The sequence below is a fragment of the Pleurodeles waltl genome, chromosome 5, assembly GCF_031143425.1.
Source record: "Pleurodeles waltl isolate 20211129_DDA chromosome 5, aPleWal1.hap1.20221129, whole genome shotgun sequence".
Classification (NCBI taxonomy): Eukaryota; Metazoa; Chordata; class Amphibia; order Caudata; family Salamandridae; genus Pleurodeles; species Pleurodeles waltl.
In genome coordinates, this window is record NC_090444.1 from 518,315,250 (window position 1) to 518,329,701 (window position 14,452).

Below are 14,452 nucleotides of genomic sequence, written 5' to 3' on the forward strand. Positions count from 1 at the left end.
CGGTGCGGGACGGGACGGTGCTTCGTGACCCTCACAATCGTGTCTACAGGCCACGGTGCAGGCAGGATGTCGACACAGGGGTCGATGATGTTGGCGTCGGTGGACCAGGGCTGCGGTGTGGGACGAGACGGTGCTTTGTGTACCTCAGGAGCGGTGTCCACAGGCCACGGAGCAGGCAGCAGCGCCGGTGACAGCAGGTGCGGCGTCGCCAGGGATGCCCAGGCTGCAGTGTGAGCAGGCGATGTCAGAGTGCAGGGCCCACAGGTCACGGTGTGAGCAGCGGCTCGGTGAAGTCGTCCGATGACGGCGTCGATGAGACCAGGGTCTTGGTGCGAAGCGGGGCACTGCAACTCCGTACGGCGTCAGCAGGTCACGGTGCATGCCAGCGGCGTCGTTGGCGGTGTCGCAGTGGTTTCTCCTCTTGAACAGCACAAAACACACAGTTCCCAGTGCTGCAGGTCGAGGAAACTGAAGTCTTTGGTGTCCCTGAGACTTCCAACATGAGGCAAGCTCAACTCCAAGCCCTTGGAGAATTTTCTCAAGCAGGACACACAGCAAATTTCACCCTTTGCACTCTTTTCAGGCAGAAGTAGCAACTGCAGGCCAGTCCTGCAAAGCAACACAACAAAGGGACAGTACTCCTCCTTCAGCTCTTCTCCTGGGCAGAGGTTCCTCTTGATTCCAGAAAGATTCTAAAAGTCGGGGGTTTTGGGTCTTCTTCTTATACCCAGTTCTGCCTTTGAAGTTGGCAAACTTCAAAGCAAAGTCTCAAGTGTTTGCAAGATCCTTCCTTGTCAAGGCCAGGCCCCAGACACTCACCAGGGGGTCGGAGATGGCATTGTGTGAGGGCAGGCACAGTCCTTTCAGGTGTGAGTGACCACTCCTCCCCTCCAGCACAGATGGATAATCAAGATCTGCAGGCTACACCCCAGCCCCCTTTGTGTCACTATCTAGAGGAGAGGTGTGAACAGCCCAACTGTCAAACTGACCCAGACAGACAATCCACAAACAGGCAGTCACAGAATGGTATAAGCAAGAAAATGCCTACTTTCAAAAAGTGGCATTTTCAAACAGACAATTTAAAAACCAACTTCACTAAAAGATGTATTTTTAAATTGTGAGTTCAGAGACCCTAAACTCCACATTTTTATCTGCTCTCAAAGGGACTCTGCGCTTTAAGGATATTTAAAGGCAGCCCCCATGTTAACCTATGAGAGAGATAGGCCTTGCACAGCGAAAATCGAATTTGGCAGTATTTCATTGCTAGGACATATAAAACACACTAGTATATGTCCTACATTAAACATATACTGCACCCTGCCCCTGGGGCTACCTAGGGCCTAACTTAGGGGTGCCTTACATGTAGTAAAAGGGAAGGTTGAGGCCTGGCAAGTGGGTACACTTGCCAAGTCGAATTGGCAGTTTAAGACTGCACACACAGATACTGCAGTGGCAGGTCTGAGCCATGTTTACAGGGCTACTAATGTGGGTGGCATAACCAGTGCTGCAGGCCCACTAGTAGCATTTGATTTACAGGCCCTGGGCACCTCTAGTGCACTTTACTAGTAAATCAAATATGCCAATCATGGATAAGCCAATCAACAGTACAATTTCTATAGGGAGCACTTGCACTTTAGCACTGATTAGCAGTGGTAAAGTGCGCAGAGACAATAAACAAGCAAAAACAGACCTCCAAAAATAGGAGGAAGAAGGCAAAAGGTTCGGGGATAACCCTGCAAAAAGAGCCATTTCCAACAAGTACTTAGAAGTAAGTTCAAATGTTCATGTTTGATGTGCTGTTTAACTGCTATTTCTTCTGATTTAAACATGTGAATCTATGAAATAGCTAATACTTGAGAGGAAAACAAGTTACTTACCTGTAACTGTAGTTCTCCAGTATTGGTATCTTTCATAGAATCACATGGGAACCCACCCTCCTCCCCTAAGAGACGCACCTTCTCTCTGGTATTAATACATATTCAAACTTGTGCTCCAAAAAAGCTGACAGACTGAAGCCTCTGAGGGAGAGTGCTGCAATCTGATTGGTTGAAGTTTGGTCTCTTTTAAATGATGGTCATAGGTTACTTAAGTAAATGGCTTATGTCCTTCCGAAGCTATGTTTAACATTACACTTCTTTTCTAGTGGTACCGTGGGACTCCCACTTCAACAACAGGGAATGATTCAAGCATGTGAATCTATGAAAGATACCAATACAGTTACAGGTAGGTAACATATTTTCATTCTTGGAGTTGTGACTCATACTGATAACAAGTTTTTCAAAACTGGTGATTTCTTTCATAGCAGACAGAGATCATCACATCAGAGATCATCACCTGGTGTAGAGGCAAAGACCAGCCATGTTGTACACCTGCCACTAAATGTGCCACATTGAAAGTGTCACTAGAGCGATGTTTAACTTGGTCTCCTAGCTCTCTTTAAAGAACACTACATCCAACACAGTGACAGTTGTCGTTTTCTTTGTGAGCCCCGATACCCTTCCTATCAATTGTTGAGTGTATTTTTGCCTGTAACCCTATTACCTCTCCACTGCCTTTTGCCTAGGTTTGAATTTTACAATTTCCACATAAATACATATATATATATATATATATATATATATAAGAGGAGTCTGACTGCGGTATTGTCTTGATGTCTGTGAAATCACAGAAACAAACTGGATGGAGGTTTAGATGTGGCGTGTAAGAATGTCACCTAGTGACAGATGCTAGGGGTCTGAAGGAAGGAACAGAGGAAGGTAAAAAGAGCTTCTAATTTTAGCTTGAAGCTCACAATGTCTAGGGTGGCTACCTATATCTTTGTATGAGCAAGGAAGAAGGGAGTAATGCAGTAATGTCAGTTGCTTCTTATTTTCATGTTCCCTTACAATAAATTAAGTTCCACCTGTTAGAACTAGAATAAATATATCCCCCCTCATTTGTACAGGTTTGTTATAACTCCTCTTTATTTTTTAGCAAGGTACCTGCAATTCCTTTCAAAGCAAACTGTTAACTGCCAACTTGAGGCAAAGACATATAAAAATGTAGTCTCACAACTTTATTACTTTGAACCAACAAATGATTTGCTCTGACATCACATATTCCTGTATTTATAGGTCTCTGGATTTCCTGAATCATGTCTTCAACCTATTTCCCGTAAGTATAATTTTACCATAAAATATCTTTTATAGTGATACTTTCTCTGAGCCAGCAACAAAGTGCTACATGTTGTTTAGCTGCCTGTGTCTTATTATATTGTTGTTAATATTTAATAACCCACTAAGAAAGCAATATTGACAAACAGAAAATATTATGCGGTAGTAAGGCCATAGCCTCTGTGACCACCTTCAAACCATATGCCCACCTTAGCCGATTAATGATTACTACATCCAAAGTCAAGCCACAAATGAAAGTGGGATGTTTTCTGTAGCTGGAAAAGTCATGTTTTTCAGTGATACCTCCTTTAGATTCATCTACCACTATGACCTTTTTCCTGAAATAATCAAAACCAGGCCCTGTGACGTGCACCATAGCACACAGCCTAAGACTGTGACCAACAGAGCAGGTGCAACAGCTGTTGGGTGCAGACACTTTTGGGCCTAGACCCTGGCCGAGTGTTGCAACCAATCCTGCAGTGCAAGGCCAAAGAAGATGCGCACCATGGGTTGCCTGCATGATTGTGGAGCAGTTGAAGGCAGTGCACAGCAGTGTGTTGGTACATGAATAGCTCAAAACGGGACCTTTGGGTTTGCACACAAGGGCGGTTCGGTGTAGGGTATGCTTTAGGGTATGGCTGCAGGTCAGACCCTACAGCCAAACTCAAAAGCACACAGCTGAAAACCTGGCAAAGCTTGGATTGGAAATACAGGTTGTTAGACCTGACAGCCTCAGGGGTGGTCTTCCCACAACTTTTTTGCCTGCCTCCCTCCATTTTTCGAATCTCGCTTTTGCTGGTTTTAGGATTCTGCACACTTTACCACTGATGCCCAGTTGTTAAGTGCTTGTGCACTCTCCCCTTAACATGGTAACATTGGCTCCTATCCAATTGGCATATTTAATGTACCTATAAGTCTCTAGTAAAGTGCACTTCATGTGTCCAGGGCCTGTAAAGTAAATGCTACTAGTGGGCCTGCAGCACTGATTGTGCTACCCACAAAAGTAGCCCCTTAGTCATGTCTCAGGCCTGCCATTGCAAGAACTGTGTGCAGTTTCTCTACCACCTCGACTTGGCATGTAAAAGCCTTCGCCAAGCCTCAAAACCCCCTTTTATCACATGTCACCCCTAAGGTAGGCCCTATGTTGATCCACAAGGCTGGGTGCAGTGTATGTGAAAGGCAAGGCATGTAATATTATGTTTTACATGCTCTGATAGTTAAAAACTTCCACAGTTGTTTTTTTCACTATTGGGAAGCCTGCTCCTCACATAGACCAGCATTGGGGATCCATTATAATACTTTAAAGCTGTAATTCCTGATCAGAGAGGAGTGGCTACCTCATGTTTCATATAATTGGAATGGTGATGGTAAATCATCTTTATCATTGGATTTGATATTACTGTTTTAGAAATGCCACTTTTAGAAAGTAGGAATTTTTGCGCTTTTACTGCTCTGTGTGCCTTACAGCTTGTCTCCAATCCGGGTTTGGTCTGTGCTGGGTGACAGCTCCCCTTGTGCCTTACATCCAGACAGTCATAAACACAGGACACCTGATAGAGACATCTGGCTGCAGATTCCTTACCTTTGAATTCCCTGGCGTCAGCTTCGAATCTGGAATTTTTTCTAGCCAATACCCTGCGCATCGTTCGGATCCATGTGCGTCATTCAGCTCTGCATTCATCTGCTTACTGATGGGTCTTCCTATGCAAGTAGGGTGGAGGGGCTCACGCTTACATTTCAAAGGGTAGTGGCCTGACCCCACACAAGGGACTGATGACCCCCACAGATAACCTGGCAGACAGAACTGGGCTGAAAGGGAACTTGTGTACTTCTAAGCCACCCTTTGAAGCCTCCCCCAATTCAAAGGCACATTTGGGCATACATAAAGGCAATCAGATCCCCTCAAATTAGACAGAACTAGACCAGAAACTAAGACCCTGTCAGAAGAACTGTTTGGCTGTTTAAAGGACTCATCTGAACCGCTTTCCTGGTAGGACTGCTCTACTGCCCAGGAGGAGTGTGTTTGCTCACCAATTGTGTCCAGAGCCGATTGCCAGTAGGGCCACACTGCCCGCACAGGGACTGACTTACTCAGGCCCACATGCTCAGTCACCGACCCTCTCCCCGACACCCACTCATAGCCATACACGGACTTTACTGTAACACTCCTAAGAGGAGTGCACCCGATTTGCAAAGCACTGTGGGGATACTTTTGCCAAAGATTATCTTGTATGCTTATTTGATCTGTACCATTTTTCATCTTGATTCCTTCAGATAAATGACTTCTACTTATCTAACTTAATGTGGAGTCGTTTGTGTAGTATTTCACTGTGATGCTGTATGAGTTATTGCACAAATAACTTTACACATTACCTTCTAAATTAGGCCTGCCTGCTCTGTGCTAAGCTACCCAAGGGTGAGCAGAGGATAATTTTGTTTATGCTGTGACCTGCTATGATTTAAATTGTGGTCCCTACTTGTACAGAGTGCATACCTCTGTCAACTAGAGTCCACAGTTTCTAACTCAGGTGGTCTTTCAAGTCAAAGATGTATGCAGTGTTGAGTTGGCTGTTTGAGAATTTGGGCACAGGGCCTGGCTGAATTGGAGATATGGCACAGGGTCTGGCTGGTATGCTTTAATCTCCGTTCCTGCAGCAGATCTCTGCTGTGCCCAGCCTTTGGTCATGCACAGCACCTGTGTGAGTGTTAGAGTATGTATGTTTGTGTGTACTTCCTTCAGATAAAATATATTTCTGCATTGTAAGATCTTCATTTTTTGTCATAAACTCTTGAATTTTTCTGTGTTGCCTGCGTGGACCTTTGAGCACCTTTCTATATGCATATACTGTCCATGAATGTAAAACACAAGTACCAGTTAAACACAGGTACCATTAGCCATATGTCCACCTGATGAATAGCACCCTTTAGGAGCCTATCAGAGGTGATTTTTTTTCTGAATGTTGTCCTTAGTATTGAAAAACATCCATTTAAAAACTGCATTGCAGCAAGGGGTTGAACGTCTATGCCCAGAAGAAAACAATGTAGCCAGATAGACCTATATTGAAAAAATCGATAAAAAAAAAAAAGTTTGATTCCAGGGGCTTCCCCTACCCATGATGCACTGCACTGGCCGCTGTCCCACAGAGCCAGTTATTGTTTATGGACCAAATCATATTGCTGTTTTTCAGTGCCCAACCCCACCTAGATGGATAGGTCCTTTATGACTTCAATAAGGATTCCTATGTTGCACAACTAGATCTACAAGTAAGTAACCTTTTCTTTTGCATCATATGATCTTCATTGATAGTCATAAATGCCTGAATTTAGTAGCAAGCCAATTGTAATTATCCAAAAGTGGCTATTGGGCAGCAGGAAACAAATAGAATATGTAGCTAAGGATAAGACTCCCTGGTAGGAGAGAGATGTATCACTTCAACATTTTTCACTGCATTCCTTACCCAACCTAGCATCCGCTTGAGTGCCTAGAAAAAGTGTGTGCTGACATCCATGTTTCTGCCTTGCAGACATCAGCAACAGGGGCATTTCTAAACCAGGCTGTGGTGGTTGCTTCCTCTCTAGTAGAGTGTTCTTTTGGTTTCCCTGTGAACGGGTTTTTTATGAACAATTTGTATTGGTTTTAATGACAAAGTCAGAATACAACAACAAAACAATTATTGCTCCACTTTCATGTTTCCGACACCTCCTATGATTCCCCCACCCCCACCCCGCCCGCACCCATGCACAATGTTCAGACAACAAATCAAGGCATTAATCCCAGTGTGGAATTCTACAGTCCATAATAGTTTCACCATTTCCCAAGATCTTCATATATTTCTGTGGGCACCCCTGGGCCACATAGATCAGCTCCCTTCTGTTTAGCACACCAATCTACGCCCTCACGTCACACTTATAGGGTCGGCAAGGGTGGCTGGTTCCAGGCTCTTTCTTGGCCACAAGGGTCACCAACCCCCACAAGAGCTCTGTCTCCTCTATTATCCTCAAAGTCATCCAGTATCCCCAAAACGACCAGCTTCAGGGTCAATGCAACAGGAGTTTCCACAACTGCTAAAAGGACTGTACCTATACGTGCCCAACAGCCTCCGATCACAGGACACTGCCGGACCATGTGATAGAAGTTGGAGAAACAGGATTCACTACGAGCACATTTAGGGTCAGAGAGGATTCCAGTGTGTCCCAATTGATGGGAATCCATAGAGGTTTGGTGGAGGTAGTGTAAATGGATTGTTAAGAAGTTGGTAAATCTGGTCAGAGATACCCATAATTTACAAACAGCTATTCCAAGTTTCTCAGATGCATACTTTTATCCAGACAGAAAAAAAGTACCCTTTTTGTATTTAAAGAATGTAGAGAATGATCTGCTGGAGTTTATGGTTTGGGAAAGAATGTGGGACATGTAATCAGTTGTTTAATACAAAAATCAAAGACCACCTCATGAAAGAATGAATGATGCGTCACTCATCACTACACCATTAGAATTATATACTCTCTAAGGTTCCATAGAACATAATGCTTGTAACTTACTGACTCTCCGGACAAAGATGATGGCAACTAGGCTGGCTGTTTTCCTGGAAAGATGCTCTATTGTAGTCTTATGGACTGCTCAAATGGAGGGTCAGTCAATTTTGATAAAATAAGATTCAACTCCTATGGAGAAGAAGGTTGCTTGATTGGTGGGAAAACTTTTTTGAGTCCTTCAAGGGATTATGAAAAATGATGCTTGGTTTGGAGATTTTCTGCAGGCAGCAATCGTTGCTGGATGAACCTTTATTAAGTTGCGGCTTCAACTGAGCTGCATGTAGTAGAGTAAAAATAATGAATAATCCATACTCTTTATTTGGGAGCAGTGCCCCCAGAAACCTGGGCTTTCCAGGCATTCTGGACAGCCGCCCTCCAAACTCCTCTATCACTGGTAGTAGTAAATTTTCCAGCATGCTGTCAGTGGGCATCTAGGGAATAACAATGACCCTTCTTTGGGCCACTTCCTACCTCCCACACCCTATGGCCCCCAGCCCCCCCCCCCCCAATTCCAGGGAGATCACAGCAATGGGGCAGGTGAAGTCCAGCCCATGTGTCTTGGTTACCCTGCATAGCTGTCCTGGCAGATACTGCTCTGGGAAGATCAGTCTGACTGGCACAGTTATCCCTTAGAGCAGTGAGAGGGACCTTGTTCACTGTGATCTGGTAAAAGTGATGGCTCACACCACCAGGGATCACAAGCTCACCCTCTGGGTCCACCGCCCAACAAAGCAACACAATGGCATACACTACTCTCAGTTTCTAGGGCTACTCTCCAAGGCCACATTGGCCTCCCCTGAGGAGTGCCCACCTGTGGGTGGCTACCTGGGACAGACAGCCCCTCCCCCCCCCCCCCCACTTGTGCCCAAACTGGAAACCCTCAAAGCACTTGCCCTGATATACTCTTTACCTCCCCCCCTCTTTTCCGCAGAGGACTTGAACCACCCTTCTTGGGGTCACTCCTGGGTACCTTTTATGACACGGTAGTACTAACCCAGATAACAGACACCCATGCAAGGTCCCGGAGAATAGCGAGCATCGATTCAATGAAGTTTCGTCATGACTCTATAAAGCAATTATTTAGCATATACTCTCTTGTGAATAGTTTTTGCTGCCCATCATAGTCACTCACTTAACTGTCCTTCACTCAACCATGTAGTACCTCACTGGTGTAATCAGTGACAACCACCCAGAACTGGCTAGACAGTTTCATGGCTGTTCCTGAGCTTCAAGCAATAAGTCTGTGATAAGACCAAACTTGACTGCAAGAGCTTCTTTCATGGGGAAATATCTCATCCGGTCAGCTTTATCTAGGGCCAGTAGAGTATCCCTACAAGTCATTGGCATTTGCTTCTAGAGACTCACTCCCCAATCCCCACCCCCAGTTCGTCCCTGTGGCTCTGCACACACAACACTACCTCATAGACCACTTGTCAATGTCATCCCCCACCACAAAGCTAAACACCAGGTCTTAGGTGATGTTGACCATTTTAACACCCCTATGCACCTTTGTGTCGCTGCCACCATCTTCACTAGACTCTGACCCTCCTGGCTTTCAGGTCCAATTCTTTCTGGCTCATCTCATAGGCCAGAAAATGCTCTTCTCCAGAGCTAGCCTTTTATCTTCTAAGGCTCTCTCAACTTCTGACCTTTTCAACTACAGTGGGCATGGCTGCAGCTGTTTCAGCTTTTCTCTCCTCCATTGCTAGCTTCTTCTCCTCTGTGGCCAGCGTTCTCTACTCCATGGCCAGAATGGCTAGTTGCAGTGTCCGCTTTCTGTCAGCTTTCTTTTCCTGTCGCTCCTCTGGGGTCAAGTTGTAAGAGGACACACTGCTCCTAGACCAGCAGGGGCCTCACTCCCTATGGCCCTCCTCTCTCCTCTGGGACCATTAGCAGGATATTCCCTTCCTCTACTCTGTTCCATCCTTTTCTTCTGCACCATCATCGCCTGCCCCTGTTAGGTCGATTGTGACTTGCAGACCTCCTTCCAGACTCTGAGGGATATCTGATAGTCCAGTTTCTTGGAGCTTTTTGCTTGCTTTAGTCCCCTCTCCTTGTAAAACTGTTCCAGCTCTGCCACAGTGGTACTCTCAATATTGTTGCGATCCACCTCCATTCTTGCAAACATCACATCAGCAAAATATGAGTATAGGAGTGAAATTTATGAAAAAAAATATGAAAACAATTGCCCAAAGAAGAAGGAGAATTTAAAAAACACAAATTGTTTTTAAGGTCAGATTATACAAAGGGATTTTTGATTTTACGCAAATCACTGGGTGGTGCTGCACAAACACAAGTACTGCATCCCACTGCTGAGCACCAATGTAGGGAAGTTGAGTATTGTTGAGGGGCTGAGAACCTACCTCAAATAATAATCACAAAGGTTGCTCAGTGTTCCACTAAATAAACCTGCACTTCACCCTCTGGTCTGCACTGAGCAGTCAGTCTTAACTTTTAGAGGCAACCTATGAAGTACTTATGCAGTAGTCAAACAGTAATAAAGCGAGAACACAACAGCAGAAAAATCCAAAAACAATTCAGAAGAAGGAGAAATATTTTACTATATAAGATGACACCAAAACAACACAAATTCAATAAGTAGAACTAGAACCAGAGATTTTTAAAGTTTGAATAAAAAATTGTGTCAGAAAGCACAAAGCTGCAGCCACAGTTATTTGATTGCGCTAGACCGGTGCTAGGCCATGAAGCGCGGGTCGGATGCATGGACCAGGTTCATCCATGTGAAAAACTTACCATTCTAACTTACAAACCTTTATGACGAAAAAGTGGTTGTCAATGGGTCATCGGCAGAGCAAGCTCCAGTTGAATCTGAAATGGCTTGGCAAGCTGCTGAAGAGCTGGGTCCTGTCAGGACTAAGGTGGGAAAGCTGTGAACTGGTAAAGTCAGTGCCCGTGGAGGCCTGGACATTAATGTGATGCTGCTCAGCATCCTTCCCGATGAAGCCCTCTATGTTTAAACTTAGAAACTTTTCTGCAAGTTGCTTCTCCTTTAGCAGGGCAAACCAGCAAGCTGAGGCCTGCTGATGATTCAATGTCTATGGCTGCAGGTTTTACAGCGATCCTTGTCTCCTTGGGTTCTCCTGGCAGAAAGTTTGGCAAACGTTTCTAAGTCCCACTTCTTGCAGTGTGGGCAGGAGGAGTACACTCTGACACCAGCCAAGGGACCAGGAATTGGCGAACACCACTTGGGAATGAGGACTCATCCAACAGAGGCAAGCAGTAGGTTCCAGGGCAAATCCAGTTGATACTGATCAGTTACAGAGAGAAAGTCTGCTGGAAGCTTGTTGTATGCCTGTACCTCAGCTCAAACAAGAAGCCAACCAATATACCCCTGGAGTCACAGTCCCAGGTCCTGCAGGGATAAAGCTCAGTGAGTTGTACAGCCAACAAAAATAGGGTTCCATAAAAAGGCAAAAAGTCGTGAATGACCCCACAGGAAGGGCACAGTTCCAACAGGGGCAAAATTAAAAGGGGTTCAAGAATGTGTTTTTCAATGTTAATAGAAAAATCACCATTGGCAACTTTTTAGCAACCAAAAGGAAAAACGCTGCATGAAAGTGCACGTGATTCATCAGGCTTGTAGAGCTATGCGTTGTTTACATTCATCCCTTTTGAAATGATATCTAAAAAACAATTGGTGAATGGGCAAGAATGACATATACGTATGTCCGGAAGATGTTTAAACACGTTAGGAAACTCGTGAAAGACCGTGAAATGTGCTGCTTACCTTAATACTCCCGATGGGCACAAATATCACTGAATGTGATCAGCTGGAATCTCATATGTTTTCAAAGGACAAACATCTTCTATCCCTCACTCTTCATCACAAGCCTCAAGATGTTCACAAACAGGAAAAATTACTCAATTGGGTTGGTTAATCCTAAAAAACACGGAACAACAGTCAAAAATGTTACCTATGATTTTTAGGTTGGCATAATATATTTGATTCAAAGAAAAAAAAAGTCCTAATGTTAGAGAACATCTGGAGGATAAAATACAAAAAGCAGCACCACAGGTAAGATAATGCTCCAATTCTCAAACAGCTGGCCTTCGATGTAATTCATCCTTGTTAGGCACACACAAACCCCACCACACAACGTACTTCTGTAAAGGCCACCCTTTATGCCGAAGAGCGGGAAAATAACTCCATCAACAGATCACACTGAGATGTCACAATATCCCATGAGAAATAAAAATAGGCAAATAAGGATTTGGATTTGCTTTTAAACTTTGCCCCTTTGACCAATCTGCACCTTACATTTTCAGAAGCGACCAAAAGTGAACTACTTTTTGTGGGTTTTTGTGCCTTGTAGTTGTGAGGAAATATGTTGCAGAGATGCGATGTTGCAATTTCTAGCCTGATGTCTGTAGTTTAGTGGGCACATATATGTTGGAGCCTTTACTTTATTACTTAGATTTTCTGCACTGTATTGGTAGGTGGAGGCAGTCAGCAATGTGTGCTCAGTGTGTTAAGTTTATTGTGTTCTTTAAGTTGGATGAAAAGCTCATTGTTTGCACCATGATAGGAGCTCTGAACACTTTAACGAAGTAGATGCACTTTATCACGCTTCAGATCTCAGAGTCAAGGAGTAGGACAAAAGATTCCCCCGTCGAGTTTATACCTCGCAGATGTAACGTTGGCCTTTCAATTACAAACCCAAACTCAGTGACAATGGGGGAGGGGGCGGGGGGCAGGGAGTAGGATTGGCGAGAAGAAATCGTTTTTCACAGTCATCACACCGTCGCACCTAATGCCCTAGAATATGTTTAAAAGAGAAGCACTTATAGGGCAGTTTCATGAACGCAACTGTCAACGCTCTCATGACTGAAGAGCGTAGACACCATTATGAAGTGCTGCACAGTGTAAGTGGCTTTGGGTTTATAATAGGGGAGCCACAACAATTCTTTGGGGCCTAAGTGCTGTGTTGCTCATTTTTCAGAAGGAACAGTGTTTATTGTTGCAAGTTTTTGTAGACTTGCGTTGTGTGAAAATGAAACGGCGCCCAAACACGACGTGGCCTGGGATGAGAAGATATGTATGGCCCTGTGGGAGGGGGCATCCTGCAGAGCCCCCTAAGCTGAAGTTGCATGCTGCTATCTCTGCATGCACTGCTGCTTAAGGTGGTTGCTGAGGAGAGACGTTATTTTATAAACCGCTGCTTTGCCACCATGCACATTGTCGCCTTCTGGTCACTTCAGAACTCTGGGTTGGTCGAGATAAAATCCAGTCATGAGATGGAAGTCTTCCACATCCCCGGAGGCCTGTGGAGCTCGTGTTAAGCAAGGTGCTGGGTTAGTGTGTCACAGTCAAACGTTTCTGCTTCTTTCACAGACATCTGGATCTAAACCTGTCAGGTGAGGGTCTGACTAACGTGACCAGTCAGGTTTGCTGCTGAGCTCTAGTAGCCGCGTAGGTGCCTGAGTGACAGAGCCCTGGTTTCCCACCCAGAGAAGCCTTGAGCAGCGCCTGGCAGGGAGTTACAATATTGAGGGCCGCCTTTCCTGTGTTTTGGTGGTTTCTGAGCAGCACTTGGTACACGGTAGGTATCAAGCGAAGAGGGGGGTCATCATCTCCGCTTTATTGTCCATCACAATCCAAATTAATCAGCGGAAAAAGCCCCAAAAGTTTTCAGACTCAAAATACTACCTCTGACTTTGGGTCGACTCTGCGTAAATTGAGAGTTAGAGAGGGCGGAGGAGTAGAGGGCGGTGAACACAGTGGTACTTTAAACTCTTTTGATCTCTTGAAACGTACTGTACAGTGTGAGCTCCAAGAGCGTGTAAACTGTGCTGCAGGCAGTGGAAAACAGTAAGGGGTTTGGAGGTGTGTGCCGTCAGAATAATAATCTGTATTTCAAGTAATCTTTTACCACAGTCTGGGCCCTTTTCGCTGAGTTTGTTTGTATGAATTAGAACTAAAGCATTATCTCCTATCCCCAGCCTCACAGCTTTAACCCTTCTTCTCCCTAGGATAAAGATTTCTGCATCATCACCGTGCCGCAGCTTGTGCCTGAATTCCTTCTGCTCCAGAGGTTTGTCCGTGTAGTCCCGCTTACCACGTGCACGCTGCCGCACGAGCTCTATGTCTTCCATCGGTCTGGACTGCTCAGGTTAGTAGAGGCTCTCGTGACAAATATTTTAGAGCATGTGCACTGGACGGCCCTAGGGATTGTCTATACTACGACATTAGCACTGCCTATGGATCGCTGAGATTACCCCAGCGAATCGGGTATCAAATACTAGATCACAACAGTAGGTAATGCCAAGGTCCGAACAGAAGCAAACGCTTGAGATGGGGACACTAACAAGACAAATGCATTTGACTTTTGTCTACAAAAAGTGAGATGGGGAAACTAACAGCTGCAAATTCCAGGTATTAACAGCTGTAAATGCTCCTTTCCTCTGAGTATGCGCCTAGTCCCATAGTGGTGAGACTGCAAACTAACTGGTTAATGCCCACAGCAGGGTGGGAATCTGGGGGTGGGGGCGGTTAATACTACGTAGTTGTAGCATGCCCTCATTTATCCAATGCAGGTTGGCCACGAGCTTTAAAGGAGTAATAACCGTTTGCTTACTTGGTTAGAACACCTCAAAGCTATAGTTTTCTTAAACTTTTGAATTGAAGAGCAGCAGGATTAGCACTCGGTGTTTCAGGGATGTGGCATAACGTGAAAAGGGATTAACCACTAGCTCCACCTGTGCAAATCATGTTCAAGTTAGTAGTGAGCAACCATTGTTAACAA

The 14,452-nt window shown here is 44.9% G+C and overlaps 1 protein-coding gene across 3 annotated transcripts in view; it reads left to right on the forward strand.

The window, feature by feature from the left end:
* The window catches only part of CFAP61 (cilia and flagella associated protein 61), a 1,725,308-nt gene that overhangs the window by 460,447 nt on the left and 1,250,409 nt on the right, over positions 1-14,452 (forward strand). For all 3 annotated transcript variants that reach the window (XM_069234340.1, XM_069234338.1, XM_069234339.1), the window contains 2 exons: positions 3,114-3,153; positions 13,680-13,819. In XM_069234340.1, the coding sequence (XP_069090441.1) occupies positions 3,114-3,153; positions 13,680-13,819 (180 nt within the window). The remainder of the gene's footprint in view (positions 1-3,113; positions 3,154-13,679; positions 13,820-14,452) is intronic.